General features: G+C 39.8%; 2 protein-coding genes across 2 annotated transcripts; both read right to left on the bottom strand.

The window, feature by feature from the left end:
* Positions 1-135: 135 nt before the first annotated feature.
* LOC5517166 lies at positions 136-11317 on the bottom strand. Its single transcript, XM_048729716.1, has 27 exons — positions 11179-11317; positions 10769-10790; positions 9044-9112; positions 8661-8746; positions 8258-8434; positions 7935-8022; positions 6519-7291; positions 6071-6151; positions 5731-5787; positions 5561-5641; positions 4463-4531; positions 4323-4373; positions 4205-4243; positions 3872-3991; positions 3369-3432; positions 3103-3154; positions 2921-3017; positions 2734-2814; positions 2607-2648; positions 2101-2209; positions 1923-1964; positions 1723-1816; positions 1391-1439; positions 1106-1203; positions 709-893; positions 540-601; positions 136-466 (listed from the first exon to the last, which is right to left on the bottom strand). Exons 2-27 carry the CDS (start codon positions 10785-10787, stop codon positions 320-322), a joined length of 2832 nt encoding a protein of 943 aa, XP_048585673.1. The 5' UTR covers positions 10788-10790; positions 11179-11317; the 3' UTR covers positions 136-319.
* Positions 11318-13800: 2483 nt separating this feature from the next.
* LOC125568053 lies at positions 13801-14633 on the bottom strand. Its single transcript, XM_048729378.1, has 2 exons — positions 14328-14633; positions 13801-14286 (listed from the first exon to the last, which is right to left on the bottom strand). The coding sequence occupies exons 1-2, from the start codon at positions 14631-14633 to the stop codon at positions 13801-13803; spliced, it is 792 nt and encodes a 263-aa protein (XP_048585335.1).
* Between the last annotated feature and the right edge of the window lie 5587 nt (positions 14634-20220).

Here is a 20220-nt window from a genome sequence, read left to right as displayed (position 1 = left end):
CATATAGGTAGGAAGGAGGCTGAAAAGAGAACAAGTATCATAATTAGGGGGGAGGGGGAGAGAATGTAGGGAAAGGACTATCATATAGGGGAGGGGGGCTCCCCAATCTGTGTGGCTCATGATTGAATGTTAAAATAAATAAAACACTGGTTTAATACATCTGTTAGCATTATTTTCATTTATTGCTTACACACTATGTCTGCTTTGCAAAGAATAATCTTACTTGATTACAAAAATGGCTCTGTGCAGGTTATATGTGATAAAAATATTTGAATTTTTGTTTTTTGTGTCAATGGGGTGTAGAGTATTGCTTGCATATCTACAAATTCTGCCATTTTTCAAGGGCATCTGGTCCCACTTGTTCCCATTCCTCCTGGGACACGCACAGTTGATCAAAGATTGGGAGTCTGGCAACTACTGAAGCTCCAATGAAGGCAGCATGGTGGCGATCGGTACCAGCGTGAACCTGCACACACATGGCACACGTGAAACATTTCACATTAACAATCATATTGTATAGCAGCAAAGAAGACGCTCACCTGGGCGTGGCTAGATTGTGGTAACATTGAGCTGACTTCAAACTGGAGGCGCTCAGCAAAACCTACAAGATACAATGTGAAACCAATCCTTAAAATTATTTTACAATAATATAATTTTATTTCAAAACAGAAAATAATAAGTCAGAGTCAAGTCAGAGATAAGACTGACCTGGAATCATGGACCCTCCCCCACTGAGGTAGATGCTTCTGCCCATCTGCTTGCGAATGTCCATTGCACATGCCTGGATTGCTTTATAGACCAATTCATGAATGCCTAGATGGTCTTTACCCCAGTGACGAGGCTCAAACAGTCCTTCAGTACAACGGTACCGTGCAGTGTCAAGGCTAACTTTTCTGTTGAAAAATAGCATTTCGATTTTTTAGTCACTGCCTATCAATAAGGGTGCAAGAAGAGGAAGGGGCTCCACCCTCGTCCTCCCCCTGCCCCCCCCCCCCCCCATCGTTTGATACTACTATGGTGGCTTGGACCAAAGGAAGGGAGGAACCAAGAAGTCATTTCATTTCACTATTTACCATTACACAAATTCAAGGTATGGGACCCTTACATGGTTCCATCAGGAAGATTATACTTGGCTAAATTCACGTCTGTTGAGTGGATTTCATCAGTACCATCTGTGACACGTTGTTCTGATACATAACAAGCCTGCCACAAGGAAGAGATACCATAAGTTATTGAGCAGCTGCTCAAAAAACTGTACCAGTGCCAATGGCAAATGACTTCTGCCACTGAAAGGAATCATGGCGGGGTTTTTTTCAAGTGCTAAAGAAAAAGAAAAGATCCTTATGTCAGATTTATCACAATGGGGTTTTAAAATCTTGTTTTATTTGACCTGCTCTTTGATAAGTCTTGCAACATAGGTCTCTACTTCAGAGAAGAACCTAGGACAAAATACAAAACTATCTTTAGTGAAGGTGCACACACACATGCTAGCTCACTAATAAACATAAACAGCATGGAACAGTGTGCAGAACTCGTACGACGATAGTTTGACAAAATCAAAGGCATTATTTACAAAACACTCTTCCATCTCGCGATACAGTATAGCAGGGATATCCCTGAAGAGCGTATAGTCTTAATAGCAAGCACGAAGAGAAAGGGGGATGAGAAGAAAAGGGGGTGGCTCACACACAAGACAGAACTAGGGGGGAGGGAGGCACTTACCTGTGCCCTTTCTCAGTGAGATGACGAGCTAAGGTATCCGTGACCTGTCGGCCGCCGTACGGCAACCTCGTGGCACCAGACTCGATTATACACCCTGTAAGGTAATGAAACTTTAGTGCAGCAGCGATGCTAAAAGACCATATGAGGGTGAGATGGAGAAAAATCACACAAGCATGTACCTTTTGATTAGGTAAACGTACCTTCTACCACTGGTATCACATCAATGTGATCTCCAACATCAACTTAAAATGATAGAACAGTTAAGTGTTAGTTTTTAAACACGAAAACAAATGAATCAATACACGAGGTTTACGCTCAGACATTTACTAGAGGTCACAGAAGCCAAGAAAATTTCCCTTAATACCAGAAACTGCTTACCAACAATACCGGAGACTGCACTGTAAGAGTACATGGCTAGAATCGACTGTTCCTGCAGGTAAACAGCTTGTACGCGGAAATATCCCAGCAGTATCTCAACCAGCTCCTCCTGCAGACGCAGCAACACACAAATAAATTACGTGAAATGCTGGTGGCGGAGAAGGCAACTGTAGTTATTCATAATTATATTATTATCTTAAGGTAAGCTCTCATCACTCGTCTCAGGGCGTGTCTAGAGAAAAACGTAAGGCGTAACGGTTAAGTGCCAAAATGGCATCCTTAGCTCTGATAATAGGTCACAAGATATTTTCTTTTTCTATCCGACTTCCAAAAAAAGAGTTGAATTGATTAAGCGACTATTCACGTCATTACTTAACTCGGAATGAGCAAAGTGCCCCCCCTCCCTCTCGACACGCGTCTGCTACTTAACGAAGTTACTACGCACAAGTTGTCTACATCTTCCCAAGTTTAGTATTTAATTTAAAATGAGATGAACAATGTAGTACCTTCTCCTGTAACCCAGTGTTTTGTGGTATTGTCATGATCACCTGTGAAGGGAGGTGAGCAATTCATGAATTAGTCTACTGTTGGCCTGACATGGTCAATAATCCTGAGGAGAACACTCGTATGTACCTTGTGTTTAACGGGGTCCACCTTCAGGGACAAGAACGCGTGCTCAAGGATTCCTATCAAATCTGATGTAGAAAACTTGAGCTGGAAAAGAAAGAAGTGACTAATTTTGTCGGAATTCTGTGTGGGTGAAGTGCCCGACCAGCGCGTAATACACAGGCCTCATCATTTTCGGACTTACATAATTTACCTTATCAATTTTGAATGTCCGTCTGAGAGGAAAAACTAGTTTTGAGTTCTTACGTCGCTGGGGCTCAAAGGCTTGGAATCCGTACATACGATTGGAGCTTCGGGAACAAGAAAACAAGTTACAAAAATGCATATCACGTAGTAAGATTGATATGTCAAATTTGCGTCACTATGATTACTTACTCATCCTCCTTGTGGACCGCACAGACACAAGGGAAAATTGACTGGGGCCAAGCTACACAAATGGAAAATAGAATCACAGATAGAAAATAGAATCACAAAAAAGAAATTGTTGGGTCCTTTAAATATTTTGGTGAAGTAGGACAAAGCAAATCGTGCATTTCAAAGAGTGAAACTAATTGTTACCGATCTCGGTTTGGGTTAATAGAGGTCCTGTACGCCCTGAATGGCAAAGAGATGGCATTTACTTGTTAAAAAGAGCTCTTTACCTTCTTCTTGCGCAAAGCCTGCTTTGACTGAACTGGAGCCCAGGTCTATGATGATCACAGAGTCCTGTAATAAAGTAGTCAAGTGTTGCAAATAATTTAAAAATTATTGCAATATGCTTGTCGGATATAACTGAAATCTATAAACTGCAACATTAAAATACAATAACTCTATAATGGGACTAGATATCAAAGTTTAGAGACACCCTATTTTTCACAGACATTTCTTAATGTAATACATTAACATCGGCTTTCAACCAGAGGGTGTTGTACATAAACTCTATTAAAGACATTGATCTTCTTTCGGCGTTTTTGCGTACAGTTTACTTGCACCTCGTACGAAAAGAAAATAGGTAGATTCGTTATTAACGATTACTTCGATAACAGGTTTGTATGGTTTCAATAAAATTACTTTGACAACAGGTTAATGCATGCACAATATATTTTTCCCGGTCAAGGGCAAGCTGTACCTCAACCTTAAACTCCATGAGCCCAGTAGTACTCACCGCAAGACTGCTACCCGGCGAGTCCACCGCGTTGCTTGCAGACTCTTCTGCTATAGCCTCTTTCCAATCTTCCGCTTCTGTAGACGATGCACACCGAACTTTGAGAACAGCACTGCCATCCTAATTGAAATTTTTCAAAAAAAATATTATTTCCACTCTTAAGACGAGGTTTCCCTACCAAATAAAAAACGTCAGAAATCCATACCAAGATAATGGTCGTGACAGTAAAAGAGTGAAAGATAAGACTTTTTTCTTTAAATCTGGGTTCGGCAGAGAAAGATCATCCTTTTCAAGTGTTTAAAATGTTTTCCGCTTCACATTAGAATATTTCACCTTTTCGATGATCTCGATCATCTTGCCGTTGATCAGAACCTGAATATTAAGCGAAGACACATCATGAGAGTCACCGCATTCAGAAGTGAATCACTTAAAGATTTCATTAAAGTCTTACTGAGCAGTCCTTCAGCTCTATGATTCCAAGTGGTTCAGCACAACGGTGATCCTGGTGATCCATTCACAGAGAAAAGCAGCAAATTAGATACCTACAAATCTGTACTAGCAATATGCTTACACAAAGCTTTGTCAACTCACCTCATAATAGTAAAGTTTTCCCCCGAAGGCCTTGAAGTGTCTTCGCTTCCAGCTTTTGAAAATAGACGACTTCGAGTAAATTCAAATTAACCAAAGTTAGAAATTAATAATAGGCACAAACACAAAAGGTATCCACGTTAGCTAGTTTTTGTAACCATAACCCAAAAAACTTGAGTACTGCCTTCCCATTTGAGCAAATTCACAGAATACAAAGTACAGTACATAACATAGAGTGGTTCTTATAAGCCAGTGAGAACAAAGTGTTCAAAGAGTAAATGTAAATGAAAAACAGAAAAGAACAAAAAGAAGCTCTGAGAAAGTGTAGTACGATCAAACCCGGGTTACCCACCACTTGTAACAACAAGTTCGAGATTTTGGTGGGAGGGCAGGTACCGGCTTTACTCCTTTGCGCTGTTGCAGGATTGAGGTCTTCATAAGAAGTGTTGGAGGTTTTGCTGCACCCCTATCTTTATGCTCTTAAAGCCGCATTGTCACCAGTTCACTTCCGATTATTTTTAACGGAAAACGCGAAAAATATTTCAAAATATTGAAAGCAGTGTGTGGAAGTTTAGAGTCTTGAGGATGTGATTGATAATTTAGAGCAGATGGCCTGTTAAACATCTCGGATTCTAATAGATTCTTTTGTCTTTTAACGGTTGAGGTTTCCGTCGGATCTCCGGAAGTAAACTGGTGACAATGCGGCTTGTAGTCGGCAAGCCCTTGGTGGTAGCACACTACATGCTTGCTGCGCTAGTGCTCATGGCAAGCTTCACACTGATTATTATGATATCCAGAATTGCAACCATTTTTGCACTTACTGTCATAAAACTACTATCTAGCTACTCCTAAAATTAGGTTCTGCTTAGGGTTCAAAGCTTTAATGAACTCAGATCCAACTTTCTACTCTATTAGTTAACGAGTACAGGACGGGTATTAGTGATCAAATCCCAACGCTCAACATTATTTATTTTTCACTCTCCCGTTTCAATGGTTCTTTTTGCCGAATGGCTAAGCTACTTAAGCAAACAATTAACAAGCAAGTTTGCAGCTACTAGTTACAGGATCAATAGCGTTTCGTTACGTGCCGCGTGACAGTACCTTCTTTTGCTTGTAGCTGCTTGGTAACTTATCCATGTAGCCTGCCATACGTACATTGGGCATATCCTGACCAGATTGGCCCTAGAAAATACTCTTTTTTGTTCAATACCAGTGATAAGTGACAAGAGTGAGCCGTACAGAGTGCAATGCGAAAAGTTAAAAATACTTACGGGCTCTGCAGCATTAACACGCTTCAATTGACCAAATAAGTCCCTCAGTAATGGAGTCTGGATAAAAAAAAAACAGTTTAAATTAAAATATAATGCGATTATATTTTATAAATATTGTATAATATAATATAATATAATATAATATAATATAATATAATATAATATAATATAATATAATATAATATAATATAATATAATATAATATAATATAATATAATATAATATAATATAATATAATATAATATAATATAATATAATATAATATAATATAATATAATATAATATAATATAATATAATATAATATAATATAATATAGATGTAAATAAACACAGCACTCACTGGGTCCCAGCTTTGGAAGTCTACTCGTTCTTTTATTACTGCATCTGGCTGGTCCTCGGCCACCTCCACTTTCGTAGCATCCTTAAAAAAACAAAACCTATTAAAAAACAAACAAAAGGATACAGTCCGAATAACTAATAGTCGTAATAAAAATACTGCGCCCGCCCTTTCTTTGGCAACACCTTTGCAGACAGGCTTGCCCTGTACACCATTTTCTATGACATTTAAGGACATCATTTGCTTGCCGAGATATGCAATAGCAAGATAAATGTACACTAACATGCAGCGTAGTCATTGTATATACACATAAGAATGTGATATATCATTTAAGACACGATAACTTTTAACCATATACAACCCGGAGGGCCATAGGTATGAACAACTCATTTCTGCAGAACAAAAATTTGGTTATATGTATAGAAGTTACTATGAGTACCCAGACATTTACCTCCTCTTTCAATCCTAGCCCTCTCATTTCTTTTTCCATGGCTTTCTTGTAAGAGCCCCCTCTGTAGGGGAGGGGCTTGATGGGTGGGGATGTGCTCCCGTCAACAGGCTTCTCCTCACTCTGTTGTCGCTTCAGCTTCCACTCCTGGTATGACTTCCTGTTCTCTGCTGCTGCCTTTTGCAACACGACTGACATCTCCCTCAAGTCCACTGTGTCCTTGATAGCAGCTGCTCTTTCGTCCGATTTTGTTGTTATTTCTTCACTTTGAGGTGGTGTGCTCGATTCTAAGGTTATTTCTTTGGCTAGAGAAGGGTTAAACTGAAGACCGGTGCTTAGCAAAGAAGCGTCTGCTGATTCGTTTGCATCTGACACGGCTTTAGCTTCATCATTCTGCTCTTGATCAAGACCGTCCCCTGGTGGCACTTGAGTGTTGGCCACACTAGTTGAATCGCCTTCCTCACTGGTCATCTCTTTGTCGTGAATACTTGTATTTTCAGATGTTTGCACGGCTCCACTGAGTGGTGTCTCATTCAAAGCGGCTGGAAAAGCTTGTGTGCTTGTTGAACTCATTGTTCCATTGCTGTTCCCCTTCTGAGTGTCCCTATTACCTTCCACAGACTCTGATGAACCACCTGCAGCATCTTGTGCCGGTGTAACTTCGCCTTGTACAGTGTTGGTATGGCTTCCTGGATTTTCTTGTACAGATGAAATATTGGCATGTCTGTCCTTTGATCCATACTCAGAAGTGTCATTACAGCTGTTGATGGCCTCATCTTTGCATGAAAAGAGAATTAACCGTTAATCGAAAGGACTTAGAGAAGAAATTATCTTCTTTTATTAAGCAGACACAGGCTTCATTTTCAAGAATATTGTTCGTGATCAAAAGGACCCAACAACTGTGTGTGCTAAAAACGTGCACAAACACTGTTTGTGTGTACCATCACCCTAGTGATTTGAGAAACTAAAGGCAGAATTTTTTCAATACCCCAAAATAAAAGAACCTACTAAGCCAAAAAAAAAATAAAGGCTCTTATATAATGGAATACTCTATTGAAAATTAAACAAATTGTGGGTCTTTAAATATAAATTTGCTAAACATTTTGCTAAATATATCAAAAACCAAACTGGGGAATACAGTACAAGCACAGTATTTTCAAAGTATAATGACGTGTGCATTTTGTTGAATGGCCCTACATACAGTAGGTCTAAAGGGGATACAAAGGACCATCATCATTTTGGTCTTAAATAACAGAAGACGAAATTTGGCAGTTGTTCACCAGTTTTTGGTAAACCATATTAAAATTACTCCAGCCCAAAGACAAGACCTCTTGGGTAAATTTTCTTGCATGTAAAGAAAAACGTATAAGAAATTGAAAATGGATCCTGCATTTTCCCCGACCCTGAAGCACTACACACCAGTGGAAGAACTTGGGGACTTGGTTACGAAGGATGGGCTTTTCCAGGGTGGAAGCTCGCATTCTTTGTTGCCATGATCTTGGAGTTGCTGCATACCAAAGCAATAAGAATTAGGAGGAAGTACATCTAAGAAAAAGCTATGACTAAACAAGTGAGGTAAAAAGGATAAACAAAAAAAGGATAACTGGAACAGAAAGTTCAGTTTTAGACTACAGTAATTCACCAAATTTTACAAAGTTGACAGATTGTGTCCAAAATGGCAGCTGGAACTACATGTAGAGACTATATGTGTCCCTGCAGTTGAGAAAATCACTGTTTCAAACCTTGGTCAAGCAACGCAGGACACGGCTTCTCAATACAGCCAGTCTTCCCTGATGTCCAACCAGTTTCTTAGTTGCGTCAGAATCTGCCCCAGTGCAACTGAGTGACTCAAGGCAGTTCACTATTTGCTTCTCAATGTCAATTTGTCTTTGAAATATCAGAACAGCTCCTTGGAGATCCTACAAACATCAAAATAATATGAAATTTCTGACACATACACTGTCCTTATCTTGAGATTAAATACAGTAGCTTTGATGGAAGCGTTCATGTCTGTACATATTTTCCCAAACAAAATTGGATCCAAATTTGTTTGACTGTCTAGCTGTGGGTGAATTGTGTTAACTAGTCATGGCATACTAATTTTTTAATGGATACTTGGTTATATGGATGCAGCATGCCTCTCACCTTGGGAGTAAGAAATTTGATAAGCTCATCAAATTTCTCATCTGAGCAGCACACAAGGAATTCGCTGTCCTGCCAGTTCTCAAGCTCTGTGGTAAATGCACTCCTCATTATCCACAAAATATAAATAAGAAATGTATTATAATCAGGGAAATGGTCAGGGCCTTGACTACCTCAACTATATCTGACACAATTACCACTGCTGATACAGAAAAGGGGTTCACTAGCAGACCACTACCCCCTTTGGCTTGTTTGTTAAATGTTCTATACATATGAAAGCTCTGTTTGCTTAGAAATGCTGTAGTAATATATGTAGATATTGGAACTTCTGTAGCAACAATTCCTCAGATTTCATCAAATCATTATAAAAATACTTCACAAGTTACCTTTAGATGTTGTTAGGTACAACTCCTTTAAACTCTCTATTTCCTCTTGCACTTGGCTTGAAAGTGATCCTTTAATATAGTAGATAATTCATATTTACGATTTCAACAATGATGATATGATAAGAGCCCATATTATTTTCATACTACATTTTAAGACTCGACCCTTTTCTTATAGACAAAGTCTTTAAAAGATCTTTGACATCAAGTGCATTATAGCAAAACAATCACAGAATTTCTGTTGTCTTTTAACAATGATCTTTATATGGGTACCAGATGAAGGGATACCTATTCTGTAGTTCCAAGGTGTCTAGCTGCAGTCTATTTATATAATTTGGCTTCAACTGCTTATCTTTTGTTTCTACTGATGACATAGTGTGAATCAGCCCTAATAAGTTTAGGATTAGCTGCCATTATCTTACTCTGAGTATGTATACTGCAGGCACGTAGCCAGGGGGGTTCAGGGGTTTCCCCCCCCCCACCCCCCACCCCACTTGACTGGAAGGTCCACTCTAATGAAGGGAAATTAAGTACCGCTGTGAGCTAGGATGAGTTACCTTAGATAACATGGTCTGCCTAATGGGTAACTGAAACTCTCTCTCAAAACCCAAAATCCTGGCTACGTGCCTGCCCTGTCACATTGGAGCCATTCTATTGTTGCAACAGGCATAAGAACCAGGCTCTAAAATAGAGACTGGAGATACAGTCAAACTAAAACTCTAAATCAAGAAAGCCGCAAAGCCCAAAAACCATTCAAACCTAACTCAAACCGTTGTAGTGGACTCCCTGTGTGACATGACAATGGCTTTATTACATTGTTCAGCAAGTCTCAGCAACACAAAGGCTATACAAGTGGATCTCAGTAATATACATCTACAGTTGAAGCTCTTGTAAGCGACCACCTTGGGAACTGAAAATTGTGGTCGTTAACGGAGCTGGTCTCTTACGAGAGCTTGCTCTCATTAGCGACCACTGGGTGCCAAAAACTTGAAAAATAGGGGTTGGTCGCTTACGGGAGCTTAATTTAAATGGAATCTAAAAGATATGGTGATAATAACAAAGCTGTGATATTTTGGTTTATTGCTTGATTTAAAACTAGGTATTTGACTTATCAAGAGAGTGAGTTGTTTTATTTAATAGCAATTGATTCTACGCAAAGTAGCTTGTTATGCTCGTTTATATCGACTACTTTTCGTCATGAGAATATCTTCTGTGTCTACCACTATCGCATGGTGTCTTTTGTTAGCCGATTTCTAAAGCGTGCAATGAACAAGTGGATGGCTATTGTAACTGGAAAAAGGATAAATCGTGGAGCTGGCAATGGACTAGTGATTCCTTGCATTTTCTGGTGAAAAAGAAATGTCAATCCCATGGTTGAAATTGAAGTTAGAAAATAGTAATTATGAAATTCGCTGACGAGAGCTTAAAAATTAAAGAAAATCTCAGTTGGTGGTTTGAAATTGTGGTCGTTAACGGAGCTGGTCGCACAGATAAGTTGGTCGCTTACGAGGGGTTAGAATTACAGAGTTTGTGTGACAATTCAATCAGTGATTCGTGATCGTGTTCGTAATCGGAGCTGATCACTTACAAGAGCGGTCGCTCAGAGAGCTTCGACTGTATCTCAATATGATATAATTATTGTCATGATTATTAATAATTATATCCCCTATGGCATGTATGAGATGATTTAAAAATTATTACAGACATGACTTGTAATTCCACACTCACCTGAGTTTTCTGATTCCATTTTCTGTGTATGGAAGGGGGAATGTAAGTATGTATAAATTGAGTCTTGGAACCACAAAACCAACAACAAGCAAAACGCGGTAACGAAGTAACTATTGTCGTTGGAAAAAAAAACACAAAAATGAATGAATCTGCACGTGTATTCATGTCACTTACTAATAAAGTAAATGGATAACCTACAGATGCATTAACTAAGTTTTTACTGATATTACTTATTAAACAAGGAAGTTTGATTACAAACTAATTATAACAAGATTGTCGGCCATGATGAGTGAATTACGTTGTAGAGAAAACCATGCAGTTTATATTGCGCCGTTTTAAAACTAATATCGCAATAGTGTATTTCTAACAGATAGAGAATGCGGATCCGAGAATGCATCTTTGTAGTTTACCTTTGTTGTTGTATGCGAAAGAAAGGAACAAGTCACATCTGATTCCAACTAGCCGCCATGTTGTTGCTGAAGCATTTCCGGTTCGATGGCTCGTCCAACGCCACAAAACAGAGCTGAGACAGGGTTACCGAAACATCGGGTTACCGATAACAAGCCACCCCCATTTATATAGATATGATTCCTTGGGAAATAGACTGAAACGGGTCCTCCTTATTTCATATCCTATTTCATTATCCTCCATCTATTAGCTATGACCATAGAGAGGTATTTCGCCATACTGCATCCGACAAGATTAATTTCATTATCCTCCATCTATTAGCTATGACCATAGAGGTATTTCGCCATACTGCATCCGACAAGATTCCCAGAGAATCATCTGCGAAGAAACAAGTTCTAGAACTAGAAGTTTCTAATAGAAAGTCAATGCTCGGAGGACGGGACAAACATGTTGCGGTACAGGGGTTCTCTAAAAAGACCACTGATCAGCATTAAATCAAAATAATATATAAATTTAGGCGCTGCCTAAAAGCGGAGCCAGCATTGAACACCTTTTGTGTTGACTGATCGATGTATTTTTTGGGGATCTAGGATCCTGCTCTCTTCTTTGAGATTTATTTATTGTACGAACCAGATTGATCCAGGCCTTATTCAATAATTTAAATTATGCAGTACATCAAATGTAACAAACACAATTCTTGGTGTGAATATGGCTGTCAAGAGTCTAATGGTAAATTCTTATGTCCCATCATAGAAGTTCCATTTTTTTTAATCAAAACAATACTCCCACAAATTTTCACTTGTGCAGAATATGTCATAGATTTAACAACATTCCAAAGATTCTAAATAATATATTTAGACTGTTTAGATGCCATACTGTAATTTTTATGCATTGATTTAGTGGCGATTCTCTCAGAAAAAAATGTCTGGAAATTAAAATCCAAAAATATATCTCCTTTCATGGATTACATATTGGTGCACCCACCCTTTACCATATAGTGGCCTTGTTGTTGGTGGCCTACTAAATGCAATGAAGAAAAAACAGATTGATTTTGGAAGCAAATCTTAAAAAAAATCATCTAAGGCATCACTGACAGTGCTAAAATGCTAAATTATAATTTCAAACCAAACCTTTTCATTGATCTATGTTTGGGGTAGAGAGGAAGCAAAGAATATCAATTGACTAAAAATTAGTCGACAGGAGAGGAGATATAAAGGAAATTGACTCAACTTGAAAGGTTTGGTGAAAAAAATATAACAGTAATGAAAATAATTTGATTGAGCATTTCTTGACATTTCCCCTACTTTCCCATTATCTTAACCCTTTCACCACCACAGGCCTCTAAAGAGGCCATGTCTATGCTATCCAAGCTATGTGAACAGAATTCTATTATTGAAAAAGAACAAGGTTGTTGCTAGTGTTATAAAGTTTAAGTATCTTGCTCTAAAAAACCCTTCCCCTTAATAAAAGTTCCATAAATAAACATTTGTAAACCTACATTCTGACAAGCTTTGTCTTTGCAAAGAACAAGTAATGGATGAAACAGCGTTTCAAAGATAGAATATAGTGTTAGACACAATTTTAGATGAGATGCAATACTGAAGTTTTAATGTACCATTTTTAGTGCTGATTTCCCATCACTCACTCACTCACTCACTCACTCACTCACTCACTCACTCACTATCCATTAACGTCAATGTCCACCTATTGGCAGGTGTGACGCCGCATGGAGGTTCACTTCGGGGTCGCGCAGGTTCTTTACAGCATCTCTCCATGCTTTACGGTTGGATGCCACGCTTGCCCGAACCACCGGAGGCTAGCTTTCCGGAGAGCCAGTTCCAAGCTTTCGATCCCGAGCCTGTCCCGAATGGTGCTCAAACTTGTGTCATCTTCGGGTTTCAGTGCACACATCCATCTAAGCATTGCACGTTCGCTTCTCTGCAGCCTTGCTAGGTCACTGCTCTTAGGAGCCCAACATTCGCCAGCATAGAGCATGGCACTCCTGACGCAGCTGCTGTAAACCTTCCCTCTTGTGCGGAGTGATAGGCTTTTGCTTGATAGAACTGGAAGGAGCTCTTTGAATTTTCCCCAGGCAGATCTTGTTCTGGTAATTATGGCCGCCTCGCAGCCACCTCCAGCACAGATGGTGTCACCGAGGTAGCAGAAAGAGTCAACGACTTCCAGGCGCTGTTCGTCCACTATCACTTCAGCAAGGGGTCTGCCATCGATTGGGCGTGCAGTGCCCTGACATCTGCTGCATCTGAATAATGGGTTGGGGGTTAACCTACCAGGGATGTTGCTGCACTTCTTGTGCACCCAAAGAGAACATCCACTGCAGAAGATGGAGTTACTCCCCAAACCCTTCCTGCATACAGCACAAGGGAACTTTCCAGAGTCTCTCAAGGAATTCAAGTCAGGGCCAGACATCAGGATCTCAGTCTTGCTCATGTTAACACGGAGCCCCTTTGACTCTAACCCCTGTTTCCACATGCACAGCTTCGCCAGGAGTGTGTCTTAAGAATCTGAGGAGATTACTAGGTCGTCTGCATAGAGTAACTCCCAAGGACAACCACTACGGAGGTCTGCAGAAAGGGCTTCAAGTACTACAATGAAAAGGAACGGACTCAGCACAGAGCCTTGGTGGACACCAACTTGTACCTTGAAGCTGTCCATAAGGGAATTGCTGACGCACACTCTACTTGAGGCATGGGAGTACATTGCTTGTATTGTACTGACGAACCACTCCGGTCCAGGCGACGCATTGCCCGCCATAAGATATCACGAGGAACGCGATCAAATGCCTTTTCTAGGTCTACAAAGGCAAAGAACAAACTCTTTCCTTTAGCCAGATGTTTTTCTTGGAGCTGTCGCACAACAAAAATAGCGTCTGTCGTTCCCTTGCCAGGCACGAATCCAAACTGCATCTCATCAATGGACACCAAACTTCGGCCCACCTTCTCCAGCACTCTCTCAACTATTTTCAAGCAGTGCTCCGTTAGTTTGAGGCCTCTGTAATTTCCCCTTTCCAGCGCATCGCCTTTCCCTTTGTAGAAGTTGAGGATGTGGCTCAAGTCCCAGTCTACAGGAATCCTCTTCTCGGCAATGAGAGGCTGGCCAGGATGGAGATGCTGACTTCATCAGAGGCCTTAACCATCTCAGCCACAACACCACAGGGACCGGCCGCTTTGCCCTGCTTCATTTTGCACACTGCCCTTGCCACCATTTCAGATGTTACCAGGATTGGAGGTCCCTCAACTTGGTAAGCAGGAGGTAGGTCTTCATGGGACCATGAAAACTCAACATTCAGCAGATGGTTGTAGTGTTCTCTCCACGCATTCTTCTTAGCATCATCAGTGAGTGAGATGTGCTCCTGATCGTCTTTAACGCAACACTCACCCACAACGTCTTTGCACTTCTTCTCCATTCTCCATGGCAATGCGGAAAACGTCCTTGTCATCTTTCTCGACGCTTGCAAATTTACTGGCCTCTGCTTTCCGCTTGGCGGCACGAACTATGCTCTTCGCAGTGCGTTTAGAAGTCAGATATTCTTGCTTGCTGCCGCCCTTCTTCCAAACTTTCTACAGACGTCTTTTCTCATCAATGGCCGAGCTAACGGAGTCATCCCACCATCAAGTCTGGTTTCTCCAGTTACCTTTCTTTGTGTATCCACAGATCTTTTCACTTGCACCCATTAGGGACCCTTTTAGGGACTGCCAGGTGTCTTCAATTGGATCTGTACGTGCATCTGCTGAATCTAACCCAGCTTTTACTTCATTTAGGAACTTGACCTTTATCCCGGGGTCTCTCAGTTTCCAGACACGAAGCCTAGGGGTAAAGACTTGTTTCATTTCTTACTGAATTTTAGGAAGGTGTCACATATCACCAGTTTGTGTTGCAGGGCACATTCTTGACCGTTGAAATTCCCACATAGAAACAAGGACTCAGTTTCAGCGGTCTTTGAGACCGCACAAAACAGTTCGTCATAAAAGGAGTCCTTAGCTTCGTCATCCAAACCTACTTGAGGGGCATAAATAGAGAAAATGGTCAGGATGGTGAAACCAACATTGATCTTAATGGCACAGATTCAGTCTGAGATGCGTTTGACTTCCAAAACATGTTCCACCCACTTCTCAGCAAGCAAGATACCAACACCGCCAGTGCCTTTGTCGTTACCAGACCAGAAAAACTTGTATCTGGTGTCTTTACCCATAATCATCTGAGCAGAACTACCCCTCCACTTTGTCTCTTGTAAACAACAGATATCAATCATTCTCCTTGAGATGGTCTCTACTACTTCACCACTTCTTCCTCTCATCGTTCCAATGTTGGACTTTATATTACTTTTTAACCAGAATATATCAAGAGGGGTTAAGGTATTGACAGTTTTTGACTCTCAACTTGGAAACAGGCTTTTATTAACGTCTAATCACCCCACCCTTTCCTGGGACCATGTGTGTGGGGGTATCAAATGACTAGTGAATAAGAACCCCCTACTGTTATCTTTCAAGACATGGTTCTCAATTCTCATGTCTTCCAGTCTTTAGCATTCATCTTGGCCCTCAGGTAGTCCCTGGTTCATAAAAGAGTGACATCTCTTTCAAAACAATATTTTCATCAAGACATCTATAATCTGACTAATTTCCACAACTATTTGAAAAAAATAAATAAACACATGAGATGCAAGATGCAGACAATAACAACAATACATATTGGCAATAGGGGTTGATTTTTTTTATACTCGGTAAGGAAAATTTCTCTTGTAAGTTTTAAAAGTTGCTGTATCTTCTAAGGATATGTATCTTCTTAGGACTAAGAGCACAGGATATAAATACAAAAAAGGGTCTTCTTTAGCAGTATATGCCAATGCAACACGATATTGGTTAGCCTTTATGAAATATTTCAACACAATCAAGAACAAAGATAGAACAAAGAATGTCAAAACAAAAGGAGTTATGCTCAAATAATTTGATTACTAAGTTAAGCACTCGCATTCTCAAAGCAAACAAAAAGGACAACAAAAAGCCCAATAACTGTCATATCCTTAAGACAATACAAAGCGTCGTCCGAAACTCACCTTGCATTATTTTTGTCGCTTTCTTGTGGTGGTGTTCGCTTTTAAATTTACTAGCTAAAACCAGACATATCCTTACATAAATCTTGGCGTGGATGAATGCTAGTAGATCTCCTCTAGTTCACTTTATCCTTAAGTCACAAAATTAGAGGCAAAAATAAATAATCATCGCATGGCAAGAACTTTTTCCCTTGCACGTGCTTGTATTTAGCCGCCATTACGGGGCCGAGTGGGGCCTGGGAGTTGCGCGGCTGACTGACTGGCGAGTGACACCACAGGGTACCCGCGCAATGACCACAAAACCAAGTCTCATAGTTATACCATATTCTGTGCTTAGTCTCTGCGATCCTTCGCACAGAAAATGTTTATATTGTATATTCTACATAAACAACACACAAGGTGTGAGGAGTGACGCGTACCAGTTTATTGGAAACGATATTGCAAGTATAGATGTAATGTAAAATATACAAACATGTTCATGTATCAACTAGCAGAAGACTGGGGAAAATAACCCCGGAAAAAAAAACGACGCGTTATGCAAACTGGTAAGGTCGAGTGAAAGACGAATGTAATTAGCTCAATATATAGGCATGAGTGAACCTTTAGGAAACGCGCAAGGCGCGAATTCCGAATGCCCAACATAAACACATTTCTGTGCTTAGTCTCTGCGATCCTTCGCACAGAAAATGTTTATATTGTATATTCTACATAAACAACACACAAGGTGTGAGGAGTGACGCGTACCAGTTTAGGTCAAGCAACAAAAATCTGGTGAGAAAAATGGTGGTATAAGTAAATTGAGTTGATTACAAACCTATAGAGGAGGTGACTAAGAGCTGATTTTGAAGATCCATACGACAGTACAAGTCTTCAGCGGTGTCTGTCTTCCACCTACCATGTTGTTTGATAATTTGGTGTGAAACGTTATTACTTGCAGAAGCAGATGCTCCGCCTATTCTCAAAGAATGTAAGCCAATACTACCTGGGAGTACGCCTATAGCGCGGAACTTGGCAAGGACCGCTTCCCTGAGCCTAGAATAAAAAAGTTGGGTGCCAGGGCGTAAGGTACAGCCCTTATTTTTGCCGTAAGAAATGTTCTGAAAAATAAACTCGGAAGAATCAAATGTTCTGTTCGCCATAGTAGCATATCTAACAAGCATTGCACATGGGCATGTAGAACGGCATGTCTTAGATACTAAACGAACGCAGCCTTTGCCTAACTGGTCAGTTTTACTACTATTTATTTTAATTGAAATATAGGCGTCAAAAACCTCAATGTCAGACCATCTTAGGCCACTTGCTTCATCAAAACGAATAAGAAAAGCAGCGAAGGCAAGCAGGCAAAAAGTTACATCGCGTATGTCAGACAATGTAGCACTATGTGAAGCAAAGCGGTGAACAAGTTTTGTAAGATGTTCGGGTAAAACTGGTTCCCTAGTTTTTGTAACTGGCTTACGAGCACTGCGCTTGCAGCCTTCAAAAATACAACGCAAAAATTTGCTTTCACATGGGTTGACAGCGCCACAAGCGTTATGAAAGTAATTTAGGCTATAGAAAGATTGCTGAATGGTAGATAAGGAACAACCAGACTGAACCAAAGATATCAAGTATAAGGCGAAATTAATGTCAGTGGCTGGGAAATATCTAATCTCAGGAAAACTAGAAGCCCAGCTTTTCCATTTATTGAAATAACCAAAGTACGACTTGAGGCTACTTGGAATCTGAAATGATTCTGGTGATCCGCAAGGCGAGTTGGCTTAGTACTGGATCAGATGGTGCCATAGCTTCATGAAATCTAGGAATTGTAAATAATAAGACAGATAGTTAACATGGTACAGGTTTTATTGGCTCAAAATAAAATCTAAATAGTAACACTATGTACAGAAAAATATTAAGAGATAATTAATCGCTACAAAGCGTTCGTTACTCGCTATAAAGCGTTCGTTACTCGCTATAAAGCGTTCGTTCTTTGCTATAAAGCGTTCGTTCATCGCTATAAAGCGTCCATTCATCGCTATTTAGCGCTATAATGCATTTATTTATTGCTATAAAGCGTGCAGTTATTGCTATAAAGCGTTCATTCATAGCTATATATAAAGTGTTCTTTATCGCTATAAAGAACCATTATTAGCTATAAAGCTTACTATTCTTTACTTGGGAAGAAACATTCATGTTCAACTATGGAGCATTGGTGATCCTATTTGATAAAGAAAACCTGGCGTCAAGGTAAACAACTAAGACTGGAGACGTAAAGGAATGCATACCAAAAATAGTAGGACAATTAAGATGGGTGCTGTAAAAAATCCCAGTAGGATCCGAAAATTTAAAAATTTGAAAAACTGAATATCTAGGGTCACCGGAAGGAAAAAAAAAGGCCAAAAGCTAGCAAAAGTCCACTTGGGAACAATGATAACGCCTGTCGCACCAGACACTTCTAAGTGACTGATAGCACGTGAAACTAGATACACAGGTGGCACCAAATAGTTATTAACGCCTTCCCAAGCAGTAGAAAAGGCGTCTACACCTTCACAACCAGGACACCAAAACTTTGAGTAGAAACGTGCGCACTTATTTGTGAGAGAAGATGCGAAACGGTCAATTTCGAACGGCCCAAAAAGCTTACTAACGTGGGAAAAGAATGCTTGAGAAATAGCCCAGTCATCATAGTCAACAATACGACTTATGGAATCGGTATATTCATTAAGCGAACGAGGGATCCAATCAACTTCAAGTAAAATGTTGTAAAGAGAACAATACTCACAAATCTGAAAGGCTAACGAGTGGAGACGTAACGAGTTACTTCCTCTAGCTGTGATAATAGCAGTATTGCGGTTATCTGTAAACACTTTGACCTACACGATCTGAGGCCATATAAAATTGCGAGTAACTCTCTGGCATTGCTGTCTAGATTAACCTCTAAAGTAGAGAAAGCACGGAAGTATAAATCAAATTCTTCTGAATCAATTTGTAATACACATCCTCCACAGGACAACGCGCTGGCGTCGGAATAAACAATAGTAGTAGGTAATGAGTACTCTGTTAGGGCACGCCCATTGAGCTTATTACAGTTATCGAGCCAAAACTCGATTTCTCTAGAACACTCTAAAGAGTATTTGTATGCAGAAAAATCAAATATAAGATCCCATTGATCACCGTGTAGCTTGACAAGAGACTGCAAAAACTTGGACATGAGGAAAGCAATGTTCCCAACTCCCGTTTCAAGAGAGACGATTTTGCCCGTAACAGAAGCGACGAGGGGTAACAAATGGGAACTTAGCTCTGAGAGAATTGAGTGCTTTAATAAGGCCATTGATGCGCCTAATAGGAATAGAAACGGTAGAGTCCTACGTTGATGTTAAGGTCTTGGAGTTGGGAGAGGAGGAAGTTTTCTACAAGTTCGCAGTTTCAGTAAAATAATGTCTATATTGTATCGGTATTCTTTTGTAATTGTATCGATATTCTTATTTGTTTTCTTTCTTCTTCTTAGACTAAGGCTATCATTTTCTATTGAGAGTAAGAGCAAATACCTCAAATAAAGCAAACTAGAATCAGTAATGCAGAATTAGTTTATTTGTCATTTAGTTTATTTATCAAGCTAAGTGTGCCAGATGTGGCATACTTAGCTTGGTTGTGTAAACTGCATAATAAGCTGAAACTGTTAAGCCCAACTCTGTTGAGTGAAATTCTCGTTCTGCATTATAATTGTGTGTAAACTTCGTGTACAGTAATCAAAAGGCCTATCCGAAAGAGAAATATTATACACGTGTTTGTTTTTGTCAACTCAAATATTTCAAAATATAATAGTTGTCTTATTTCTTGTCACCTCAAATATTGCATAAACATCATAGTTGGGTTTAGTTTTGGCACCCAAAATATAATGCATAATTATTATAGTTTTTGTTGCATAAAATAATGCATAATTATGATAGTTGTGTTTTTGTTACCTCAGATGTTTCATAAATATTATAGTTGT

The sequence above is a fragment of the Nematostella vectensis genome, chromosome 1 (assembly GCF_932526225.1).
Source record: "Nematostella vectensis chromosome 1, jaNemVect1.1, whole genome shotgun sequence".
NCBI classification, from domain to species: Eukaryota; Metazoa; Cnidaria; class Anthozoa; order Actiniaria; family Edwardsiidae; genus Nematostella; species Nematostella vectensis.
Note: the sequence above shows the minus strand (reverse complement) of the source record. Positions and strands in the feature narration are given on the sequence as shown.

Excerpts from the sequence above, each read along its gene's own strand:
- LOC125568053 (XM_048729378.1), bottom strand. The coding sequence starts at position 14,633 with ATGACAAGGACGTTTTCCGCATTGCCATGGAGAATGGAGAAGAAGTGC. Across the intron at positions 14,287-14,327 it reads GTGGTGTTGTGGCTGAGATG|CCTCTCATTGCCGAGAAGAG; the intron begins GTTAAGGCCTCT and ends CATCCTGGCCAG.
- LOC5517166 (XM_048729716.1), bottom strand. Across the intron at positions 6,152-6,518 it reads GGCTAGGATTGAAAGAGGAG|GATGCTACGAAAGTGGAGGT; the intron begins GTAAATGTCTGG and ends TGTTTTTTTAAG. Across the intron at positions 1,440-1,722 it reads CTCACTGAGAAAGGGCACAG|GTTCTTCTCTGAAGTAGAGA; the intron begins GTAAGTGCCTCC and ends ATTTTGTCCTAG.